The sequence below is a fragment of the Ambystoma mexicanum genome, chromosome 3p (assembly GCF_040938575.1).
Source record: "Ambystoma mexicanum isolate Mex_15411 chromosome 3p, UKY_AmexF1_1, whole genome shotgun sequence".
Lineage (NCBI taxonomy): Eukaryota > Metazoa > Chordata > Amphibia > Caudata > Ambystomatidae > Ambystoma > Ambystoma mexicanum.
In genome coordinates, this window is record NC_090925.1 from 941,709,771 (window position 1) to 941,731,370 (window position 21,600).

Here is a 21,600-nt window from a genome sequence, read left to right on the forward strand (position 1 = left end):
AAAGACGAAGAAGATCCCCTTTATCGTCGTCTTCTAGTTCCCCTGAAAGAGTAAATTGCCCCACAAAACACAGCTTTCAAGCTGAGTGGGAGGAATTCAGAAAAAAGATGCTAAGCGTCTTCGAGAAAACGGCCTCGTCCCCCTCGAAGTCAGCTGAGGGTAATACCCCGGGTGAAAAGCCCAAAAAATCTAAACGCTGTGAGTCGAAGCACCCGGCGAAAGAGTCGACCCGAAAGCGCCATGAGCCATCGGGAAGTAAAGCATCTTCGACGCATAGATCGGCGCCATCTACGCCGTTATCGAAGGGTTCTTCAACGCATCCGTCGATCGAGTCGACGCCGACATCAACGCCAATAAAAGAAAGACCCATGGCTACTCCACAGCCAACGGTTACACCGAGAGCCTCCGACACGACGTCGAACGTCGTCGACATCCTCGAGCAGGATTCCAATCCTCTCGAGTTCTTCGAGGCCTCTTCCAGTTTTCTCGACGCCTTTGAGGATTTTTACATCGGCTATCGACGACATCGACCTTTTCAAGGCCACTGATGATGGCTCCCTCTGCCTTAGAGATAGGTTTTATACCATTTCACAGACCAGAGCATCCCCCCTTAACTTCAATTTTTGAAGAAAGGGAAGATTCTGATCAAGAAAGGCCTTTTGGGCTGCAGAGGACCACATTACCTGAACCAGAGACTTTTGCCTCTGAGGAAAGAAGGTTAAAAGACCTTCAGGATGCATTACAGGAAGCAAGTGGCCTAGACACTTCCCCAGAAGTGGAATTTGTCAAACCAGACCCAGGGGAACATGCTGATACCCCTTATAGAACCCTAATGTCAAGAATTATGGAGTTCATGGGTTGGTCTGCGCCTTCACCTGTTTTTCAACAGGATGACCTCACAGATATTCTGGATAAAGGTCCACAGGAGGATCCCGTGGTTCCCTTTCATTCTGCTTTACAAAGAAAGATTTTAACTAATTGGGAAACTCCTGAAGTTGTCCCTGCGGTTAACAAGAAGTTGTCAGCGAAATATAGGGTATCTGCTGCTGACCCTGAATACCTATCTAAGCACCCTACTCCAGAGAGTCTTGTGGTCCAGGCTGCAACTTCATCAGGCAGTACTTCTGCTTACCCCACTGCTCCTCAGGATAGGGATGATAAAAAATATGATGCCATGGCTAAGGAAGTCTTCTCAGCCTGTAGCATGGCTTTAAAATCTATTAATGCAACTTGTACGCTCGCTAGGTTCAGCCACACTCTTTGGGAGTGTGCTTCATCGGCGGCTGACTGCATACCGGAAGGAGAAGAAAGGGACGCATTTTTAAATATCATCAGAGATGGTAAAGATGCAATGTGTGAGTCCCTTCAAACTGGCATTGATTCTGCTGACAGTATCAGCAGGGCCATGGCGGCAAGTACCACAATCCGCAGGCATGCGTGGTTGAGAAAGTCCGGCTTTGCTTCTGACGTACAGGCCAGACTTTTAAATATGCCCTTTGACGGTTCTTCCCTATTTGGTAAAAAGGCGGATGACAGTTTGGAAAAACTACAAACATCTAAAGCAGCAGCTAAGTCACTAGGAGCTGCAATCCGACAAACTAATTTTCGTCCCTCAGGATCCTCTTGGAGAGGAAGGTCCTTTCGCTATTATTCCTCATATGGAAAAGGCAGAGGACGGCCGACTCAAAGAGGCCAAGGAAATTGTACTTGTGGTGGACGGGGTAAAGGAAAGAAAGCCGCATCAGCAGGAGCAGGAGCCGCTTTACCTTCGGCAACTGCATCAGCCGCTCCCAAACCACTCTGAGGTCTCCCATCACAAGACACCTGTAGGGGGCAGGTTAACTCACCATCTGACGGAATGGCAGGCTATTAAGTCAGATGCTTGGGCATTGGAGACAGTTGCCCAAGGTTACTGCCAGCCTTTTCTACGCATCCCTCAGAGACATCCACCCGAGAACAGCTCTCAGAAAGTGCCGGATCCGCTCCTCTTGCAGGAAGTTGTAGACCTGCTAGAGAAAGGTGCCATAGAACCGGTACCTGTAGCGGACAGGAACAAGGGCTGGTACTCCCCCTACTTTCTCATACCAAAGAAAGACGGAGGACTGAGACCCATCCTGGACTTACGAGAATTGAACAAGTTCCTCAGCAAGGACAAGTTCAAGATGGTAACTCTCTCTCAGATCCTTCAGGCCCTCCAGCTTCAGGACTGGTTGGTATCTCTGGACCTTCAGGATGCTTATTTCCATGTGCCTATCCATCCCAAGCACAGGAAGTACCTGAGGTTCGCAATTGGCAACTCTCATTATCAATTTCGAGTTCTGCCATTTGGGCTGACCTCCGCCCTGAGGGTCTTCACCAAGCTAATGTCGGTTGTGGCTGCAAGTCTAAGGAGGGAAGGGATTCACGTCTACCCCTACCTAGACGATTGGTTGATCAGAGCAGTTTCTTCGGAACAAGCTTGGATCCAACTAGATTATGTCTGCCACTCCCTTCACAGGCTGGGCTTCTCCCTCAATTTAAAGAAATCACAGATGATACCATCACAGAGACTCCAGTTCATTGGAGCAGTCCGGGACACGTCCCTGGGAAAAGCCTCGCCACCAGAGGTGAGGGCTCAAGATATTCTGCAGATGGTCACCAGGTTTCAAAATGCCCAACGTCTCCCAGCCTACGACTTTTTGAGGTTGCTAGGCCTCATGGCATCCTGCATATTCCTTGTGCCAGAGGCTCGCCTGAGAATGAGATCCCTGCAGTGGGCACTTAGGACTCAGTGGTCACAATTCTCAGGGAGGATGACAGATCTCCTCCGGATTCCGGACAAGGTAGCCCACGACCTTCAATGGTGATCCTCTCCAGAGAACATCTTGAAAGGAGAACTGTTTTGGCAACCATGGCCGGAGATAACAGTAGTCACAGACTCCTCACTCACGGGGTGGGGAGCCCATGCCAACGACTTGACCCTCAGCGGTCGTTGGTCTCCATCGGAGTCCAGACTACACATCAACCTGTTGGAGCTGAGAGCCATCAGACTGGCACTGAAGGCTTTTCTGCCGTCTGTACGGGGGAGAAACGTCCTGATAATGACGGACAATACAGTGGCCATGCACTACCTCAACAAAAGAGGAGGCGTAGGGTCACTGCCACTGTGCAGAGAGGCGATGCAGCTCTGGTTTTGGGCAATTCAGGAAGGAATCTCTCTATCGGCAATTCACCTAGCCGGAGAGAAGAACTTGACAGCGGACGCTCTGAGCAGGCAGAACACAGTCTCCCACGAATGGGAGATAGCTCAGGAAGTCCTTCGAGATCTTTGCCCTTTGGGGAACCCCTCAAGTGGATCTGTTTGCCACCAGTATCAACAGGAAGTGCGACAGATTTTGCTCAAGGGAATTTCCCCCGAGAGGAGCTCTAGGAGACACGTTTGTAGTGGACTCGGAGTTCCCACTTCTGTATGCGTTTCCTCCGGTCCCTGTCATTCCTCAAATGATCAGGAGGTTGAGAAGGTTTCGGAAGACCATGATCCTAATTGCCCCGGATTGGGCCAGGAGAACGTGGTACCCGGACCTTCTGGACATGTCCATCTGTCCTCCAATTCGTCTACCGTACAGAGAGGATCTTCTCTCGCAGAAGGGAGGTCAGGTTCTCCATCCAGCCATCAAGACCCTCAACCTTCACGCTTGGTATCTGAAAGGTTGAGGTACAAGGATTGGGACCTTCCAGATGACGTCATGGAGGTGTTGCTTTCGGCCAGAAGACCGGCAACTAAGACTCTATACCGCTGCCGTTGGAATACATTTTGCAGCTGGTGCAGAGAAAAGAATATCGTACCCTTTTCATGTGGTACACCTGCGGTGTTATCCTTCTTACTTTATTTGGCAAATTCGGGCCTTCAAATTGGCACTATTAAGGGCTATCTCGCAGCGCTATCGATCTTTAAGCGCACTGCAGTGGAGCCATCGTATTTCAAAATTCCATTGGTAATACAATACCTGAAAGGTCTAACTAATGTTTACCCTCCAAGACCATTCCAAGTTCCCTTATGGGACTTAAATCTAGTTTTAAACTTCCTAAAGGGTGCTCCTTTTGAACCACTCCACTCTTGTTCATTGACGTTTCTCACCATCAAAACTGTTTTATTGGTAGCATTAACATCTGCTAGAAGGTTTAGCGAGATACAAGCCCTGTCTTGTAAACCTCCTCATACAACTTTTCACAAGGATAAAGTAGTGCTACAGGTGAAGCCTAACTTCCTCCCAAAGGTAGTTTCGGAATTTCACATTACTCAGAAGATTACTCTACCTTCATTCTATCCTCCTCCCCATCCGGGGAAAGAGGAAGAGAGACTACACAGGCTGGACCCTAAGCGAGCCTTGAGTTTTTATATCAGTAGACTTGCTAAAATTAGACAAGCAGACCAACTCTTTGTAGGTTACGCAGGACATAAGTTAGGATTACCAATAACCAAACAAACCATCTCCAGATGGATTATTTAGCCATTCTGGAATGCTACAAACTGGCAGGGAAAGAGCCCCCTCAAAATCTAAGGGCTCATTCGACCAGGGGTATCGCAGCATCCTCAGCTCTTCAAAGAGGGGTACCAATTAGAGACATATGTGCGACTGCCACATGGTCGTCCGCACATACCTTTACCAGATTTGATAGCCTGGATTCCTCCTCTAGTCAAGAGACTAGATTTGGCAAAACTGTGTTACACTCTGTTCATTCTTAAAGGGTAATATGGCATTTCTTACTCCCGCCTCCAATCACATACCACTGCTATGGGAGTCTATCATAGATAAGGAATACGTCGGAGAACACAATCCCTTCGAAGAACAAGTTACTTCTTACCTTGTAACGTTCTTTTGATGGGATGTTCCTCCGACGTATTCCTTATCGCCCCTCCCATCCATCTCCGCAGTAACATTTCCCTTGTGGTTGCAGCTTACGCTCCTTCAAGGGTAATAACCATTCATACAATAACTACTTTACTCTACAAAACGGAACTGAGGAATGGACGCTGCGCGTGGCCATTTATAGGCATGATGACGTCGGCGTCAATACGGTGGCCGTCGAGGAGCACCTACTCGACGGACGACGACGCACAGTGCCCTCTACTGGGAACATTTTTTCCGAGGCCAGAAAGCTGGAGATACAAATATCATAGATAAGGAATCTGTCGGAGGAACATCCCATCGAAAGAACGTTACAAGGTAAGAAGTAACTTGTTCTTCTTGAATGTATAAAACCGAGTCAAGAGAAATCCAGGGTAGGAATACCACCCTCTGGAACAGAGAACTTTGTCTTTCTGGAACTTTTTGTGTTGGAGTTGCATGTTTCCTTTTTGAACATTTATACACCACTCAAGGCCAAATAAATTAGCATGTTCACCTTAGAGTTAATTTTGTTAGAGTGTGAGGGCCAGAATAGTACTTTGGACACAGGACGGTTTGCTTTGGACATCTTGACATCGAACAGACCTTTAGTTTTATGTTCGGTAGTGAAATACCTCTTAGTTTGTGTTTCAATAAATGTCTATGGCCAAAATCATGAACCTCCTGTGTCTGCATCTCATTCATGGCCCCTCTCAATATATACCAATGAACTACAATGGTGCTATGCATCGTGCTTCAGTCTCGTTCCCCAAAGGACAAATCTTCCACATGTATGCAGTAAAGGAGACCATGGACCAAGAGTGAAGTAGTTACTTCGGTAACTTGATCTTTTGGGATCATACATCCTGAGGATCAGAAGGAGGACACAGAGGCTGTGAAGACATTTTAGGCATGATATTTATTCTAAAGTAAAATAAGATCTAAGTCTCCCTATATCTATGGGGTGTTTTCCTACCTAGTTTATTAACTAAGGTGTACGTTAGTCAGGATGAATGTCCAAAAACAAGTCTGTACACTGTCCAAATCTAATTTTTCGAATGGATGTGTCCTCCCACGTATTCCTCATTTTATGATATTCGTATCCTGCCAGCTTCGCTGCTTCGGAAAAAGAATTCCTGCCAGAGGGTGCTGAACAGGGGGTTGTGGCGTCGATGTCCTTCTACGGGCTCCATACCGTGTAGATGTCACCATCAGTATTAATAGCTTGTGCCTCGCACGTTGGCTTTAGTTCAGTTTTTCAGATTGCTTCTCTCTCGAGAACGGCGTGCTTTTGAATTTTTTTTGAAAATGTCGTCTTCTTCCACCCCTACTACACCCAAGACGGGGTTCAAAAAATGTATTGACTGCGGATCGAAAATGTCGGTTACAGATCCTCACCGCATTTGTCTTTGGTGCCTAGGTTCAGACCATCGAACCAGCGACTGTGGCTTCTGTCAGTCGATGACGGAGAAGGCCCTTCGTGAGAGGAAAGGTAAACTGGCGGTGTGGCGGGAAGCTTCCAAGGCCTCCTCAAAGGCCTCGTCAAAAAAGCATATAAAATCGAGCGATTAGAAAGAATCGGATTGCCTTAAACATTCTAAGAGGTCTCGCTCACGCAGTAGATCGAGACGCTCTTCATCTTCCTCTTCAAAAAAGGTTAAGAGGAGACATAGTTCTCCCTCCTCTTCCTCTGATACGTCTACCGAATTGGTAAGATGTCTGACTAAGTCGGATTCCCCAAGAAAATGGGATGAATTTAGAAGGAAGATGATGAAGGTCTTTGAGAATGCGGCCTCGACCCCCTCAAAGAAGCCTCAAAAGAGCCAGACCCAGGTCACTCCTTTGGACGACACAGAGAAGTCAGGAACTACTGTGGAAAGATCCAGTAGTAAAGGTGAACCTTGAAAATCTCTAGTCGACGTCAAATCGTCGAAGATTCATCGAGAATCGAGTGTTTCCCCGACACTTACTAAAAAACATAAATCGTTGAAACTCTCGATGACTTCATCGGCGCCGACGGCTTCGACATCGAAGCCAAAGGCGTTTTCAACACCTTTGTCAAAGACGTTATAAGTGTCTTTGCAGACTCCTTCGATACCATCGAAGATTCCTTCGACCCAAACTCAAGTACAGGAAAGGAGATTTACTCCTTTACCTAAGTCAGACTTCTTTAAATCTATGTCTTCTATATTTGAAGAAGGTGTCTCTGAAGAAGAAGTTTCTCCTTTTGGAGTACAATCTGGTACCAGAGAGGTTCCAGAAGAATTCAATCGATCCAGAATCGAAAATGAGACCTGTGTGACGAAAATGAGACCTGTGTGACACCCTTCACTCTGCTAGTGGCATTTATACGTCACCAGAGCTAGAGTTTACAAAACCTGACCCTGCAGAACATGCAGATTCAGGGTACAGGAGTCTAATGAATAGGATTGTTGAATACATGGGCTGGGGTAGATCCTCACCCACATTTGATCAGTATGATATGACTGATATACTTGATCAGGGCCCCCAGAAGGACCCAGGTCTCCCCTTCCATAGGGCACTTCAGAGAACAGTGGAAATGAACTGGGAGGTTCCTGATGCTGTTGCTGCACTCAACAGTAATTTTCAAAAAAAAAGTATAGAACTTCTAGTTCTGACTTTGATTACTTAAGTAGGCATCACACTCCAGAAAGTCTGAGTATTCAGGCAGCAACTTCGTCAAGACAAACAGCCTATCCATCTATCCCCCCGGATAGAGAGCATAAGAATGTAGATGCTTGGGCCCGTAAGGTCTTTACCGCGGGTAGCATGGCTCTCAAGTCAACTAATGTCACCTGTACCCTGCCCAGGTTTACCCATACCCTGCGGGACTGCATTTCAGCGGCGGCTGAACATATTCCGGAAGGCGAGGAAAGGGAAAGCTTCCTGAATATTGCCAAAGATGGAAAGGAAGCAATGGGGAAATGTCTCCAGTCTGGACTGGATACTGCTGGTGATATCATCAGATCCATGGCTGCAAGCACAGTGTTGCGCAGATTTGCGTGGTTGAGGAAGTTACGGTTTGCACCAGAGGTGCAGGCCAGGATACTCATCATGCCTTTTGATGGCTTGAGGCTGTTTGGTCGTAAAGCTGATGAAAGCTTAGAAAAACTACAGACCTCAAAAGCGGCGGCTAAATCTCTTAGCGCCTCTATGCGACAGCCTCAGAAACCTTATTCGGGTTCATCTTCCTGGAGAGGTCGTTCTTTTCGGTACTACTCCTCTTTTGGTAGAGGAAGAGGACAGGCCATAGAAAGAGGCAAAAGAAATTTCGCTCGTGGTGGACGAGGAAAAAGTGCAAAACCAGCCTCAGGAATGGCATCTTTGCCCTCGGCCGCTCCTGCAGCTGCCTCCAAGTCACTCTGAGGCCTTATCACACAAAGCCCCGGTGGGAGGCAGAATCTCTCAGCATCTGAAAGAATGGCGGGGCATTACTTCAGATGCTTGGGCACTGGAGACAGTAGCTCAAGGTTACTGCCTTCCCTTCCTAAAAAGGCCTCCGGACCATCCACCTGGAACCATCTCTGTCAGAATTCCGGATACGCTCCTATTGCAGGAAATTTTAACCCTGCTAGAGAAAGGTGCAATAGAACATGTACCTGTAGCAGAGAGGAACAAGGGTTGGTACTCCCCTTACTTTCTCATCCCAAAGAAGGACGGAGGATTGAGACCCATCTTGGATTTAAGAAACTTGAACAAGTTCCTCAGGAAGGACAAGTTCAAGATGATAACCCTTTCTCAGATCCTTCAGGCTCTCCAACTCCAAGACTGGTTGGTATCATTGGACCTTCAGGATGCTTACTTTCATGTGCCAATCCATCCTAAGCACAGAAGTATCTGAGGTTCGCGGTTGGCGGTACTCACTATCAGTTTCGAGTTCTGCCATTCGGGCTGACCTCCGCCCCGAGGGTTTTCACCAAACTGATGGCGGTTGTGGCAGTGAGTCTCAGGAGAGGGGGAATTCATGCCTCCCCTTACCTGGACGATTGGTTGATCAGAGCACGTTCTCCCGAACAAGCTCAGGTACATATGTCGATCACCTGTCACTTACTTCACAAACTAGGCTTCTCCCTCAATTTCAAGAAGTCTCACATGATACCATCCCAAAAGCTCCAGTTTATCGGAGCAGTCGTGGATACTTCCTCGGGCAAAGCCTCGCCTCCCAAGATGACAGCTCTCCACATTCTGCAGCTGGTAACAAAGTTCCAGAATGCCCAACATCTACCGCCCTTCGATTTTCTGAGGTTGCTCGGCCTCATGACATCCTGCATTTTGCTGGTGCCAGAGGCTCGACTGAGGATGAGATCTCTTCAATGGGCCCTCAGAACTCAGTGGTCCCAATTCTCGGGGAGTATGTCGGATCTTCTGCAAGTCCCAAGTGCAGTTGCTCAGATTCTACTATGGTGGGCTTGCAAGGACAATATCCTCAAGGGAGAATCTTTTTGGCAACCATGGCCGGAGATAACAGTAGTGACGGATGCCTCACTTACGGGGTGGGGAGCCCACACCAACAATCTGACAATCAGCGGTCGTTGGTCTCCATCAGAGTCCAAACTACACATCAACCTTTTGGAGCTGAGGGCAATCCGACTAGCGCTGAAGGCCTTCCTGCCCTCTGTACAGGGAAAGAATGTCCTGATAATGACCTACAACACAGTGGCCATGTACTACCCCAACAAGAGAGGAGGCGTAAGATCACTACCACTGTGCAGAGAGGCAATGCAGCTCTGGTTCTGGGCAATACGAAAAGGAATCTCTCTGTCGGCAGTTGACCTAGCCGGAGAGCAGATCACCGCGGCAGACGCACTGAGCAGGCCGAGCACAGTGTCTCACGAGTGGGAACTAGCATGGGGGAAAGACTTCTGCAGATCTTCGCCCTTTGGGGAACCCCTCAAGTGGATATGTTCATTAACGCGGTCAACCAGAAGTGCGAACAGTACTGCTCAAGGGAATTTCCAGGAGACATGTTTGTGGTGGATTGGAAGTTCCCACTTTTGTACGCGTTTCCTTCAGTCCCTGTGATTCCTCATGTAATTAGGAGGTTGAGAAAGTTCGGGAAAGCCATGATCCTAATTGCCCCGGATTGGGCAAGGAGGACGTGGTACCCAGACTTTCTGGACATGTCCATCTGCCCTCCAATTCGTCTACCGCAAAGAGATGATCTTCTCTCACAAGAGGACAAGAGGAAGGTTGGGTTCTCCATCCAGAGGTCAAAGCACTCAACCTTCACGCATTGTTTCTGAGAGGTTGAGATACAAGGATTGGGATCTTCCGGATGACGTAATGGAGATTTTGCTTTTGGCCAGAAGGCCAGCAACAACATTCTTGTACCAGTGTCGTTGGAACAAGTTGAGTAACTGGTGCAAAGATAAGGATGTGGATCCATTTCTATGTGGTACACCTATGGTACTTTCTTTCCCATTACATTTGGCCAATCAAGGCCTCCAGATTGGGACAAATAAAGGATATCTAGCTGTGCTGTCCATTTTAAAGCACTCCTCGGAAGAGGTTTATTACTTCAAAATTCCATTAATAATTCAATTCCTGAAAGGGTTTTCTAATGTTTACCCTCCAGTCCCCTTTCATGTCCCAACTTGGGATTTAAATCTGGTACTTAAGTTTCTAACTTGTATACCTTTTGAGCCTCGGCACTCCTGTCCCTTGAGGCTTCTAACATTAAAAACTGTCCTCCTTGTGGCCTTAACATCAGCCCGCAGGGTTAGTGAGCTACAGGCTCTCTCATGTAAACCTCCATATACTACTTGGTTCTTAAGGTTAAACCCTCTTTCTTACCAAAAGTAGTTTCTGACTTCCACTTGTCACAAAAAATCCTTATTTCTATCCTCCTCCTTATTTGGGCAAAGAAGAGAAGAGATTGCATAGACTCGACCCTAAAAGGGCTCTCAGTTGTTACATTTCAGGAATGTCAAAATTGCGTCAGGATGACCAACCTTTTGTAGGTTATACGGGCGAAAAATTGGGATTAGCGGTAACAAAACAGACTGTATCCCGCTGGATCATTCTGGCTATAATTGAGTGCTACAGATTGGCGGGAAAGGACCCACCGGATGGGCTTCGAGCCCATTCCACTACGGGGATGGCTACTTCTGCGGCTTTGAAGAGGGGAGTCCCTGCAGCAGATATTTGTTCAGCTGCAACACGGGCATCAATGCATACCTTCATCAAGCATTATTGCTTAGATGCCTCTTCTTCCAGTGAAGGTTTATTTGTCAAGGCGGTACTTCATTCCGTCCATGAGAAAAATAAGTAGTACTCCCACCTCCAGAATTACCATTGCTATGGGAGTCTATAATAAAATGAGGAATACGTGGGAGGACACAATCCATTCAAAGAACAAGTTACTTACCAACTGTAACGTTCTTTCGACTGGATGTTCCTCCCACATATTCCTCATCGCCCCTCCCCTCCCATCCTACTCCGCAGTACAGTTTCCGTTAGTTCCACTTCCCTCTCACAAAGGGTCTATCAGTCATGAGGCACCCCTGGGTGTTCCTCGAATATTTCCTCGAAAAAACAGAACTGAAGCCAATGGGTGCGGCACAAGCCCAATCTTACATTTGTTTACGTTCCTCCTGGCTCTTTTGTTGGGTTCCAGCCTCTCTTCGCAGATTGCTGTTTCCTGTATGAGCTTTGTCTTTCTGGTCTCCTGGGTGTTTGTTTCCCAAATGTATTTATTATATTCTCTTTCTCATCTTTGAAACCTGGGCTGACTTTTCACTTTCCCCAAGGCAGCGTGTTTTCAACTCTACTCCTCTCCCACTTTGTCTGTATCATGCATCTCTGTCTTTCATGAACCTGGCTCTCATTCCTGTGCTTATTTCTATTACTTTTCTCATTAGCACTGGGACAAGTTTTGTTTGAGTGATGAGTCCCTCTTATTTGTCTGGTAATCCTGTTCCCCGTATTAACTTTTATTCCTAGGGGTAATGTCACTGGCATGGTAAAGCCTTGGACTCTTTCTGCTTTTTCTTGGCTTCGCTGATCACTTGTCACGGCATCTGGTTCACATGCGTTTAGTTTGTGTCTTCTGAATCGAACTAGTGCTGTATCTCGGGTCGGGAGTGGTTTTCTACCATCAGTGGTATTGGTGCTGTTCTGCGGGCGGACTGCCCACCACTGTTGCTGTGTGGTCATACCACCACTGAACTCTCACTTCAATCACATTGTGATTTCTTCTGTTTTCATACACCGATCTCCCAGCATCTCTGGCGCTGTGTTGGAGCTTGTTCTGCAAGAGCTTTGCCTCGTTTCGCTCTGCCATGCACAGGAAGCTTTTCCGGTTTCTGTCTGCTTTCTGGCTTCTCTCTCGGCTTCTCACCCTCTTTGCCGTCTCTCTGGCCTGCCTCACCTTTCCCTCCTTCTCTCTTGTCTTATTTTCCTTTTCAACATCCTCGGCAGAGTCCATTGAAGGGACTGATTTAAAGGGTTAGTCTTAGTTTGCTATTGTGGTTAGCATAGGTTCACTATATCCTTATGAAATTGCTAATGTTCCATTATGTTAATCAAATCCATATAGGCCATCATATTGAGGGCATCCGAGAGTTGCTCATGAAAACGGGAGTCCTTGTCCCCAAGGGGGGAGTGTCTCCCGGTGAGGTCCCTCTTGGCCCGACCCCTAGGGGAGGGTGTTGCGGAGCAGGCTTACCTCCCTACCCTCACAGGGGGGGGCTTCCCCTTGTGGAGAAGTGACTAATTCCCTCAATTCATCACATACATTACAAGAAAGCAATGTGCTGGCAATTCTTTACCCATGCTGCCCAATACCTTGTAGTTGCTGCATGTAGTTTGCTGGTTAAGTGATGAAGTGAAACTAGTGCTGAATGATTTTTAGGACACGTGCCTCAGTATATTCTGTGTAATGCAAAACGAGCTACAGCCAGCTTTACATGCCAGCCATTGTAATGCCTTCATTTCTGGAGAGATGTTCCCATCTCTTGGATACCTACACCATGTGGGTATTCGATTTTCTTTTATGTTTGAAGAGGTGGAGCTTTTTCGATTAAAAAATATATATATATATGTTATTGTAATAATATTGCTATAATCTGCGATTGAAACTGGGCTCAGCTGAGATTGTGAACCAACAGTGGGCAGATTTTCTTTAACTGGGGAGCTGGGGTTTTGCTTTCTTTGAAGACATGTTTGTTTACCTGTGGTATGACTGAGAGGATAGTCGAATTGACAATGTAAACTCATTGATTTACTCTGCACACATTGTCTCATTCTATGTATGGTGGTATCAAACGGTAATACCGTTACCAGCAGCTGTGGTTAATCCCAATTCCGTGGGGTCCCATAGGACCAGCTGTGAGGCATGCTGTCATTCTTGTTGTAGCAGTAAAGGAAAGAAATGCTAATATACTAAAGCCCTTGTATCCAAAATACAAAATCTAGAACTGGTTTGCAAAAGATAACCCAACGAAGATTCAAACCTCTGCCAATGTAAAATTTGATTTCCATAAATTGATGCACAATAGTGCTCAAAATTGCATTGCTCCATATAAAAGCCAAGTGCACTGGCTGGGGGTAATAAGGCGGCAGAAATTCTTAATGATACATAGTTTGCGACAAATTCTTTTGAATTCTAAGCATAGATTTGCATGTAGAATATTGGCAAATTGGGATACTTTCATGAAAGTGAAAATCCTCTCCAGCACATTAATTGATATTTAATGTGTTTTTGCTAAGGTTTGTTTTTCTGCTTTGTTTATTGTTTGCTTGTTAGTTGCTTATACAGGAAATAAAATCTGCTTCAAAGCGCCCACCGGGCAGCAGGTATGCAACATGGGATAGCAGTACAATTAAATACAAAAATTACAGAGGGGGAAGAGATGGCAAACCTGCTATGCCTTGTGATTATTCAGAACGTGCAAGTGCAGGAAGGAAGAGGGCAGTGGGGTAGGGTGTCCGTGCTTGAGGGTGAGCCGCAGATGAAGTGCAAGGTATGGTAAGTGCTGTGAGGCCAAGCGTTGCGTTGGGTAGAAAGTGTGAATCTTCAGTGCGGAGGGTGTGCCGAGCAAAGTGCTGAAGGAGGACAGATGCTGGGGAGATTGGGTGTGAAAGGTCAGAGGCCCAGAGGATGCATAAGGGTGCAATACACCAACCACAGCAATTGTGGGATTAGCAGATGAAGGTAGAAGGGGGAGGAAGAGGAAAAGAGGAGAGTCTTGAGGTGTTTTCGGAACTTCAGAAGATCCTGCTCAAGACGCACAGTGGAAAGGGTAGGCTGTTCCAGAGGAGGCACGCTTTACACACAGAGTTGGTGTCAGAGGGGCGGAGAGGTCTAGAAGGAGAGTATTTGGTGAGAGAGAGTTGCAGGTAGTGTGGTCCCTGCCCCCAGACAGAGTTGTAGATGGTGCAGAGGCATTTGAATTTGATCTGTGCAGCAACCAGAAGCCAGTGAAGGCTTTTTTGGGCAGGAGAGATGCGGTCCCTGGGTTTAAGGCCAAGGATAAGTCTCACAGCTCTATTCTGGACTAGGGGAACGGGTCGCAGAGTAGAAGAAGGTAGATTGAGGAGGAGGCTGTTGCAATAGTCAAGCCTAGAGAGAACTAGAGCTCGGGAAACATTGAGCTTCTGGGGGAAAGTGAGAAATGGGAGAATTCCTTTGAGATGAAAGAATTAGCTGAAGGGGTCGCAGAGTGGAAGAAGTGTTTAGACGATCTGCAAAGTTTTCAGTCGTTCTAAGACACATGGTCATCAATAATTTTTTTTACATTAATGCTGATCACATGCAAACATTAACGTTCGTATCCCTTTTATCCTGCTATTTCAAACTCCTTTTGACAGCTTACATCCTGGATGGATTTATATTTGTAGATAGTCTTCCATCCCTGAGATAAAGCAAATAGGATTCTTTATTGTTCTCTTTGGAGAATGTAGTTTAGGTAGCCAACCAAGTAATCAACAAGAACACTTATGCCTGTTGCTATTTTGCTTGCAAAAAGCGTTGTTCTAACGAAGCCCAAACCTGTTTAATTTGGGGTTTTTCTTTAATGTGAGTTTGGGCTGCTATGGCAGCCACCTTATCGAATTCTAATGTCTTACATGTGTATGATAGCATGATATTTCCATGTAGGCCTTACATGTTACATGCATTAACTGCTCAAAGCATCCTGCCCAATTTCTGAAGGATGGAGCCATTTCATGGCGTCTTAAAAAAAATACAAGGAGGAGGCTGCAGTGAAATTGTCCATTTTGGGATTTTATTTTTTGAAATTTTGAAATTTTGAAAATTGTAATAGTACTGGGCCTAGTTTTATGATATATCATTCAAGTGAATAACATTGACATTATTGGAGAAAATGTGGCTTGTGCTGTGAGCTAGAGAACTATTATCGTATTATGTAGCTCATGAACATTTTCCGTTTTTAATTTTAGATGACCATTCATCTGTACGTTCACAAAAACTCTCCAAAGCTACACACAACTTTCAAAAGGTGGATAAGTTGCACAGAATTCGAGTTAAAAGTAAGAAAGCCGAGATACCCAGACGTTCGTCCAGGCTGTCATCCAGTGGTGTTCAAGAGATGTTTGATGTGACATCAACCCAAGCTGCGGTTGAACGTTTAAAAGAACAAGTCGCTAGTACAGAAGAAACTCCTGAAGGTGAGTAGCTAATTTCTGCAAGCCTACGCTGGGAGACTAATGGTCTGTACACACATCCAAGTAGTTTACATGTCTGTGGAGGAGGCAGCAGATGGGGAGAACTCTTGCCGCATCCTCTGGTTGCCAGCCTCACCCTCCCCAAAACGTCTCCCCACCGCCCCCCCGCTCCACCTGTGGCTGTCAGGCTACAGTGTTGCTATGCAGATGAAAATCGCTACTCAATCATTCCACAGTAGGCAGTTACATATTGCGCAATCAGCCCCAGCCATTGTGGAGGGAAAGAGCGATAGAACTCGAGACGTTGAGAATGTCAGATTGGTTTAGGGAAACCTATTAGCTAAAAGAAAGAACTGATTCTGGGGGGGATTTTATGTGCACCAGTGCACAACTGATATATGGGGTGGGACCAAGGCCCAGAGGTGTTTTAATACCCTTACCCTCTCCCCGTGCCCCCTTCCCTTTTGTTGATTGTGGTATAATCAGACTTGCACTGCATCCAGATTCACTCTTCCTTACCGCTTGGCTCCATAAGTTCAAATGGTGTAGTTAATGTGAACAATTTCTACAATAGCCCCCCAGCGTTAACTATTTGCGGATTCCCATACAGATCCCTCCCGAGAAATATATAATTTGTATACTAATAGTATATGTGAAAGAATACTTTGTTGCTGCTAATGGAGTACACAGTTTTTTCTTTAATAAACTTTTTTTAATCATTATTCATTCGAAGGTCATGTGACTAAAATAGAATTCAGTATTATTCTGACTCCTTGTCTAGGAGTTCACATCATCAATGTAATGCATTGGGCCAATACATCTTCTTTACAAACCACATAAGTTCTCTTTATTACCTCAAATAAAGCGTTTTCACACCTTTGAATACCACCACCAACTGTCAAATGAACAGTGTTTATATCGCAATGGATGGACTAGGTGTATAACACTAATTTGTCTCTAGAAAAGCTCAATTGTATCCTACGGCCATGTCAATGTGAATTAACTAAATTCTGAGTTTTGTAAGTTTCACAAAACTTGATTATGATACAACGGAATATTTACAGAAATATCTGTTTAATTCAAAATGGACAAGTTACAGATCCTATTGGTATACAATGTAATTAATGTGTAGACATCTTCTGCATGCGGCTGCCTCGCAATGCCCGCCCATTATTTGGACTTCTTTTCAATTGTACTTATGTAATGTTTGTGTTCATGCTTCCACATAATGTAGAGATTTAAAGGATATTCAAAGTATTTGCGTTTTGTTTCTGACCAGTCAACCACCTGTACGTTTGATGTTATCACTAATTCCCCCATTCTTCTATGTATTACAAACTCCTGAGAGCAAGAACACCTTCAGTGAATATTTTTTAGCTAATAAGTAAAAGAAATGATAAAGAATTTCTGTTCTTGGGAATGCAGGTATGCATAAAGAAAATGGATCCTACTATCAAACAACAAATGTTCTATGCTGTTAAGAGCAAATGTGCAGCAAGATCTGGTTATGGCAAAGCCAGACTGAAAAGTGTATCACAAAGGCACAAAGAAGAGCTTCCACCTGGTTGAAAACCAACTAAAATTTGGGTGATGTGACTATTTGCAGGATTTCCCTGCAAGGCTAGGTAAGTGAGTCTGCTAGGCAATACCCTCCCTAGGGGTAGAGGCAAGCGGGACCTCACCGGGAGAGACTCCTCCCCACCACCTCCCCACACCACCTTTGGGGACAGGGACTCCCATTCCAATGAGGAACTTTCTAACCCGCCTACCTAGAGCCCATCACTGATAAAACCTGCTTGGAGAAAACAGGAAGAACCAGCTGGTATTTGTTATTGCCACATAGAACCTTTGAGAACACCTGCAAAGAAAACGGCGCTGTTGATCAGCAAGTGGATGAAGTCGTAATCTACTGTGGCCTGTGGGATCCTGGAAAAATATCCGGATTTTCCACTGCAAACCTTAATGAAATTAATAGAAACAGATGGTGGAGGGTCGTGGATGCAGCTGGGTTCACTTCCCGAAGAAATTGGTACCGAGAGGCCAAGGCCCGACCGCCGAATCAGAGCAGCAGTGGCAAGCGGTGCCATCTTGGGAGAAGATTGGGAGGTGTATTCGGAGCCCCGACACAGAGAACATCAGAAGTGACACTTGGCACCGCTGTGCATGATACATGGAGTGCTGGGGATGTTGGACGGCTGCTGAGTGGAAGCTGGGGGTAGACCTTGCACGCTGCTGTCGTGAGCGGGAAGCCAGCGCCTCCAGCGTATCCTAATATTGGAAACTAAAGGACGGTGCACTGAACGTTCTGCCACAGTACGCCGTGCTGACACATTCAACGCCTCTAGTGTGCCCTAGCATTTGAAATCAAAGGCCTGTACACCAGACTCTCTGCTCCAGCACGCAGTGCTGACACATATCGCTTCTGACGCATCCACTGAGATAAGTACTGAAAGGTGAGATCTCATTGTAAGGAGCTGAACCATAATGTGGTGTTTCACAACTATCCCGCCTGGGGAAAGGAACCAGGGGCGGTGCGCCTCGTTACACCCCGACACAGACCTTGCTGCTCTGGGGAGGAGGAACCTCCGGAGCGCCATTGCAGCGAGGCAGACACTGTCACCAACCGCTCAAGGTGGAAGACCAGCAGTCATCCTTGTGGCTGCTGCCCGGGGTAACTTTTCTTCCTTCCAGAAGGAAGGAGATACAGGCCCCGCCCTACTGTGCGGACTGGCTGGTGAGTGCTGCTTTCCACGGCTGGGGCCTCCTCGCGTGTCTCGGCAGGCGCCCCCCTCTTCCCTGCACTGACCCAGGGTGTGAGGGCTTTCCGGAAACCGCTACCACAGCTGCATGGCGCTATACGCACTACTGGAGCACCCAGGGGGCGGGTGTGGGGATGGCACCACTCTGAGAACATGATGGCAACTTAACGCCTGAAAGCTGCATACTAAACCTATTCTACCCGTTCAGTAGGGGGCGCCACACGCAGTTACTGCCAGACCCAACTGTGTTTAACTGCTCTGGCGGAGAACTTGGCGCAGAGCCCTACAGCCATCAGACTGTTCCACGGTACATGCCACACCCCCTCCCCCCTGACCGGCATCACCCCCTCCACCCTCTACCGCAGCCTTGGATGTGATTACTGGCCTACAGCCCGCCAACCCTGAGCTGCCTTTCACCTCCCAGGCAACAGAACCTGTGCATCCACCTCCCACGGAGGGGAACGAAATTCTGCATGACTGTCGGCGCCGCGTGCCAGGCGCACTTGCAATCCACATCCAGACAGGGAATATGCCTAGGAACTCACAAGCTTTGCAGCTGCGAGCTGTTTGGCTCCCACTGCCCCTCTGATGCGAACGACTGGGTGTCACCAGACACCGAACCAGCTTAGAGACCAACTGGCGATACAAGTGGGCCCATACACAGTGTGTGGAAGAGTGGCACTCTGACAGCGGCCAACCAAAACCTAGAGCAAGGCGAACCTCCCATGGCAGGGGGAGCGCTGTGCCCCTGGATTGGGTCTACTGGCAGTGCACATGCAATGAAGCAGAACTATGAACCCTGGCCCTCATCTCCACGCTGAAGACCCTGCTAGCTGTTGACCACCTAACCCACACCATGTACCACAGGTACTGCTGTATACAGTACATGAAGAGCGGTTTCCCATATGGGATCCTGTAATAGAACTGGGGGCTGCCCCGGGCGTGCGGATGAGGGTGCTCACAACTGCCTCTTTACCTAAATACCAAGGGTCTTTTGACCACCACACTACTGGCCAGACCACCATGACTAGAGGTGCGGGTAGAATGAAGAAGACCGGGGCCATGGACATGATTGCGACAACCACTCCCTGCGGAAACCCCGGAGCCCTCCACTAGCTCTCCACTGGAACAACTGCAACCACCAATGAACCCGCCCCCTGACCTTAACCATATGATGGAGACCATGGCCAAGGGGTTTGTAGCCGTCCATGAGAAACTAGATGATATTACATCCAATGTTGCATTCATGAGGTAGCAACTTGCCAAGGAAGCCGGGCGCATCACGGAGGTGAAGACTAGGATCGGGGCTGGGTGGACACTGTGCAGTGTCTCCACAGCACAGTAACAACCCTGGTGAAAGACATGAAAGCCGTGAAATCTAAGTGTGACTGCGTGAGGTCATGCTCCAGGAAAAATGACATAAGGATAGTCATGGTACCTGAGGATGCACTGTCAGGGGGTATGGAACAGGCAGTAGAAAATCTACTCGGGGGTTCTCCTGGGGTCCCCAGTACTTTCTCCCTTCTTCATGGTCGAGTGAGCCCACCGGCCACTTGGACCCAAACCAGATGACTTTCCACGACCCATTATAGCGAAGATCCTCAGTTTCCTTGACAGGGACCAGCTCCAGCGCCTCTTCCGAGAAAAAAAACTAAATACGACTGAGCTCAACTTCCCAGACTTCGCCATCCCGGTACAAAATGAAAGACGCCAGTTCATTGGAGTTAAGAAGTTACTCAGAGCTTGCAACATTCAATAGGCCATGCAGTTCCCAACCCGACTGAAATTTCAATTGCGTGGCAAATTGTACTTTTCTACGGTCCCGGACGAAGCGATCAAATTCATAGAGGCTCAGATCCCGATCCTGGTCGTGACGGAGACAACCCACCACTGAGTTGAAGAAACACCCCAGAACTTGCACCACTCAACATCATCTGTACTTTACGGCAAGCGCATAGTATTTATGATGTAACCTACCGCCACCACAATCACACTGGAATATGTGGTATTGTAGTAAACTTGTGGAGCGGGCCACCGCGGCAGCAGCTTACCTCTCAGCAGTTGCTAAAGTTAATGTTGTGTTGAGACAAGGAATGGAAGCCAAATTGGGGTAGGCCGAGGGTGGAGGTCGGGGGAAGAAGAGGGTTTTACACTGCTGGGTTGGGGTGGCCAGTGATGGCGGGCAGAGGGGAGGGAGTTTTTTGTTACCGTTAAAACCAACTAGAAGGTTATGCGCCGGTTGAGCTTCTGAACCAGACGGGAAGAAAATGGAGAAATTACCTGGCAGCAGAGTACAAGGTTAAATGTGGTTATTTTTTGAGAGACAGGAATTGTGTTTGGAGATGGAAGGGGAAACCACGAGACATGTCGCAAGTTACACAATGGAGTTGAAGCTGATGACATGGAATGTTAGGAGGTTAGGGAACTACACTAAGTCATGTAGAATTATGGTATACGCACATAGGCAAGAGGTGAAGTTACTCTTCCTGCAAGAGACACATACCAGGGAAGTAGTGTCTACAGGTATAGCGCTAACATGCGGGGCAAATAGGTTCTTCACCTCCTATTCCACCCAATGTAGGGGGCCATGTCACTGATCCATAAATCTGTGAAATTTACCCTGAAAAAGAACTACTTAGATCCTGAAGGCGGATATTTTATCCTGCACTGCATCATAGCCGTCACTGAATTACTGTTGGTTAACACCTGTTGTCCCAATATTGACACCCCCGAATTCTTCGACAACATGGTATCCATACTGATGGGGTTCATTGGGATCCAGATCCTATGGGGAGGTGACATGAGTTTGATCCTGGTTAATGTTTGGGATAGAACCGGGCCAGCCCCTAGATCCCAATCACGTGCAGCTCGTAGACTTCTAACACACATTGAATCCCTAGAACTGAGGGATACATGGCAGACACTCCACCCACAAGAGAGACGATATGCATACTACACCTCAGTCCATGACAGCTCATCACGAATAGATATGGTCCTAACCTCAAGCTTGCTAATGTGCAGAGTGAAGAATGTTGTGATACTGCCATATGACCTATCGAACCACTCCCCAGTGATGTTGTCCTTGTCCACAGGGAGACTCCCTGGACCTCGAAAATTCTGGCGGTTTAAGTTGGAAGCACTCCGTGGCATAATATTTAAAGCAGAGATTCGTACAGACATAGAAACATGCTTTCTGATGTTTGTTAATCTGCTTAGAATCACATGCTATGCATAGGTCCGACATCCAGTGGTCACTGCGGAGTATTGCATTTTGTTTTTCGTAGTCGAAAAGGGGACGTCGACAAGGCGTGTCTAACACTATCCCT

The 21,600-nt window shown here is 47.0% G+C and overlaps 1 protein-coding gene across 3 annotated transcripts in view; it reads left to right on the forward strand.

Moving 5' to 3' along the window:
* Positions 1 to 21,600, forward strand: part of PHF20 (PHD finger protein 20) — a 2,392,123-nt gene that overhangs the window by 856,978 nt on the left and 1,513,545 nt on the right. For all 3 annotated transcript variants that reach the window (XM_069652246.1, XM_069652248.1, XM_069652247.1), the window contains exon 9: positions 15,291 to 15,518. In XM_069652246.1, the coding sequence (XP_069508347.1) occupies positions 15,291 to 15,518 (228 nt within the window). The remainder of the gene's footprint in view (positions 1 to 15,290; positions 15,519 to 21,600) is intronic.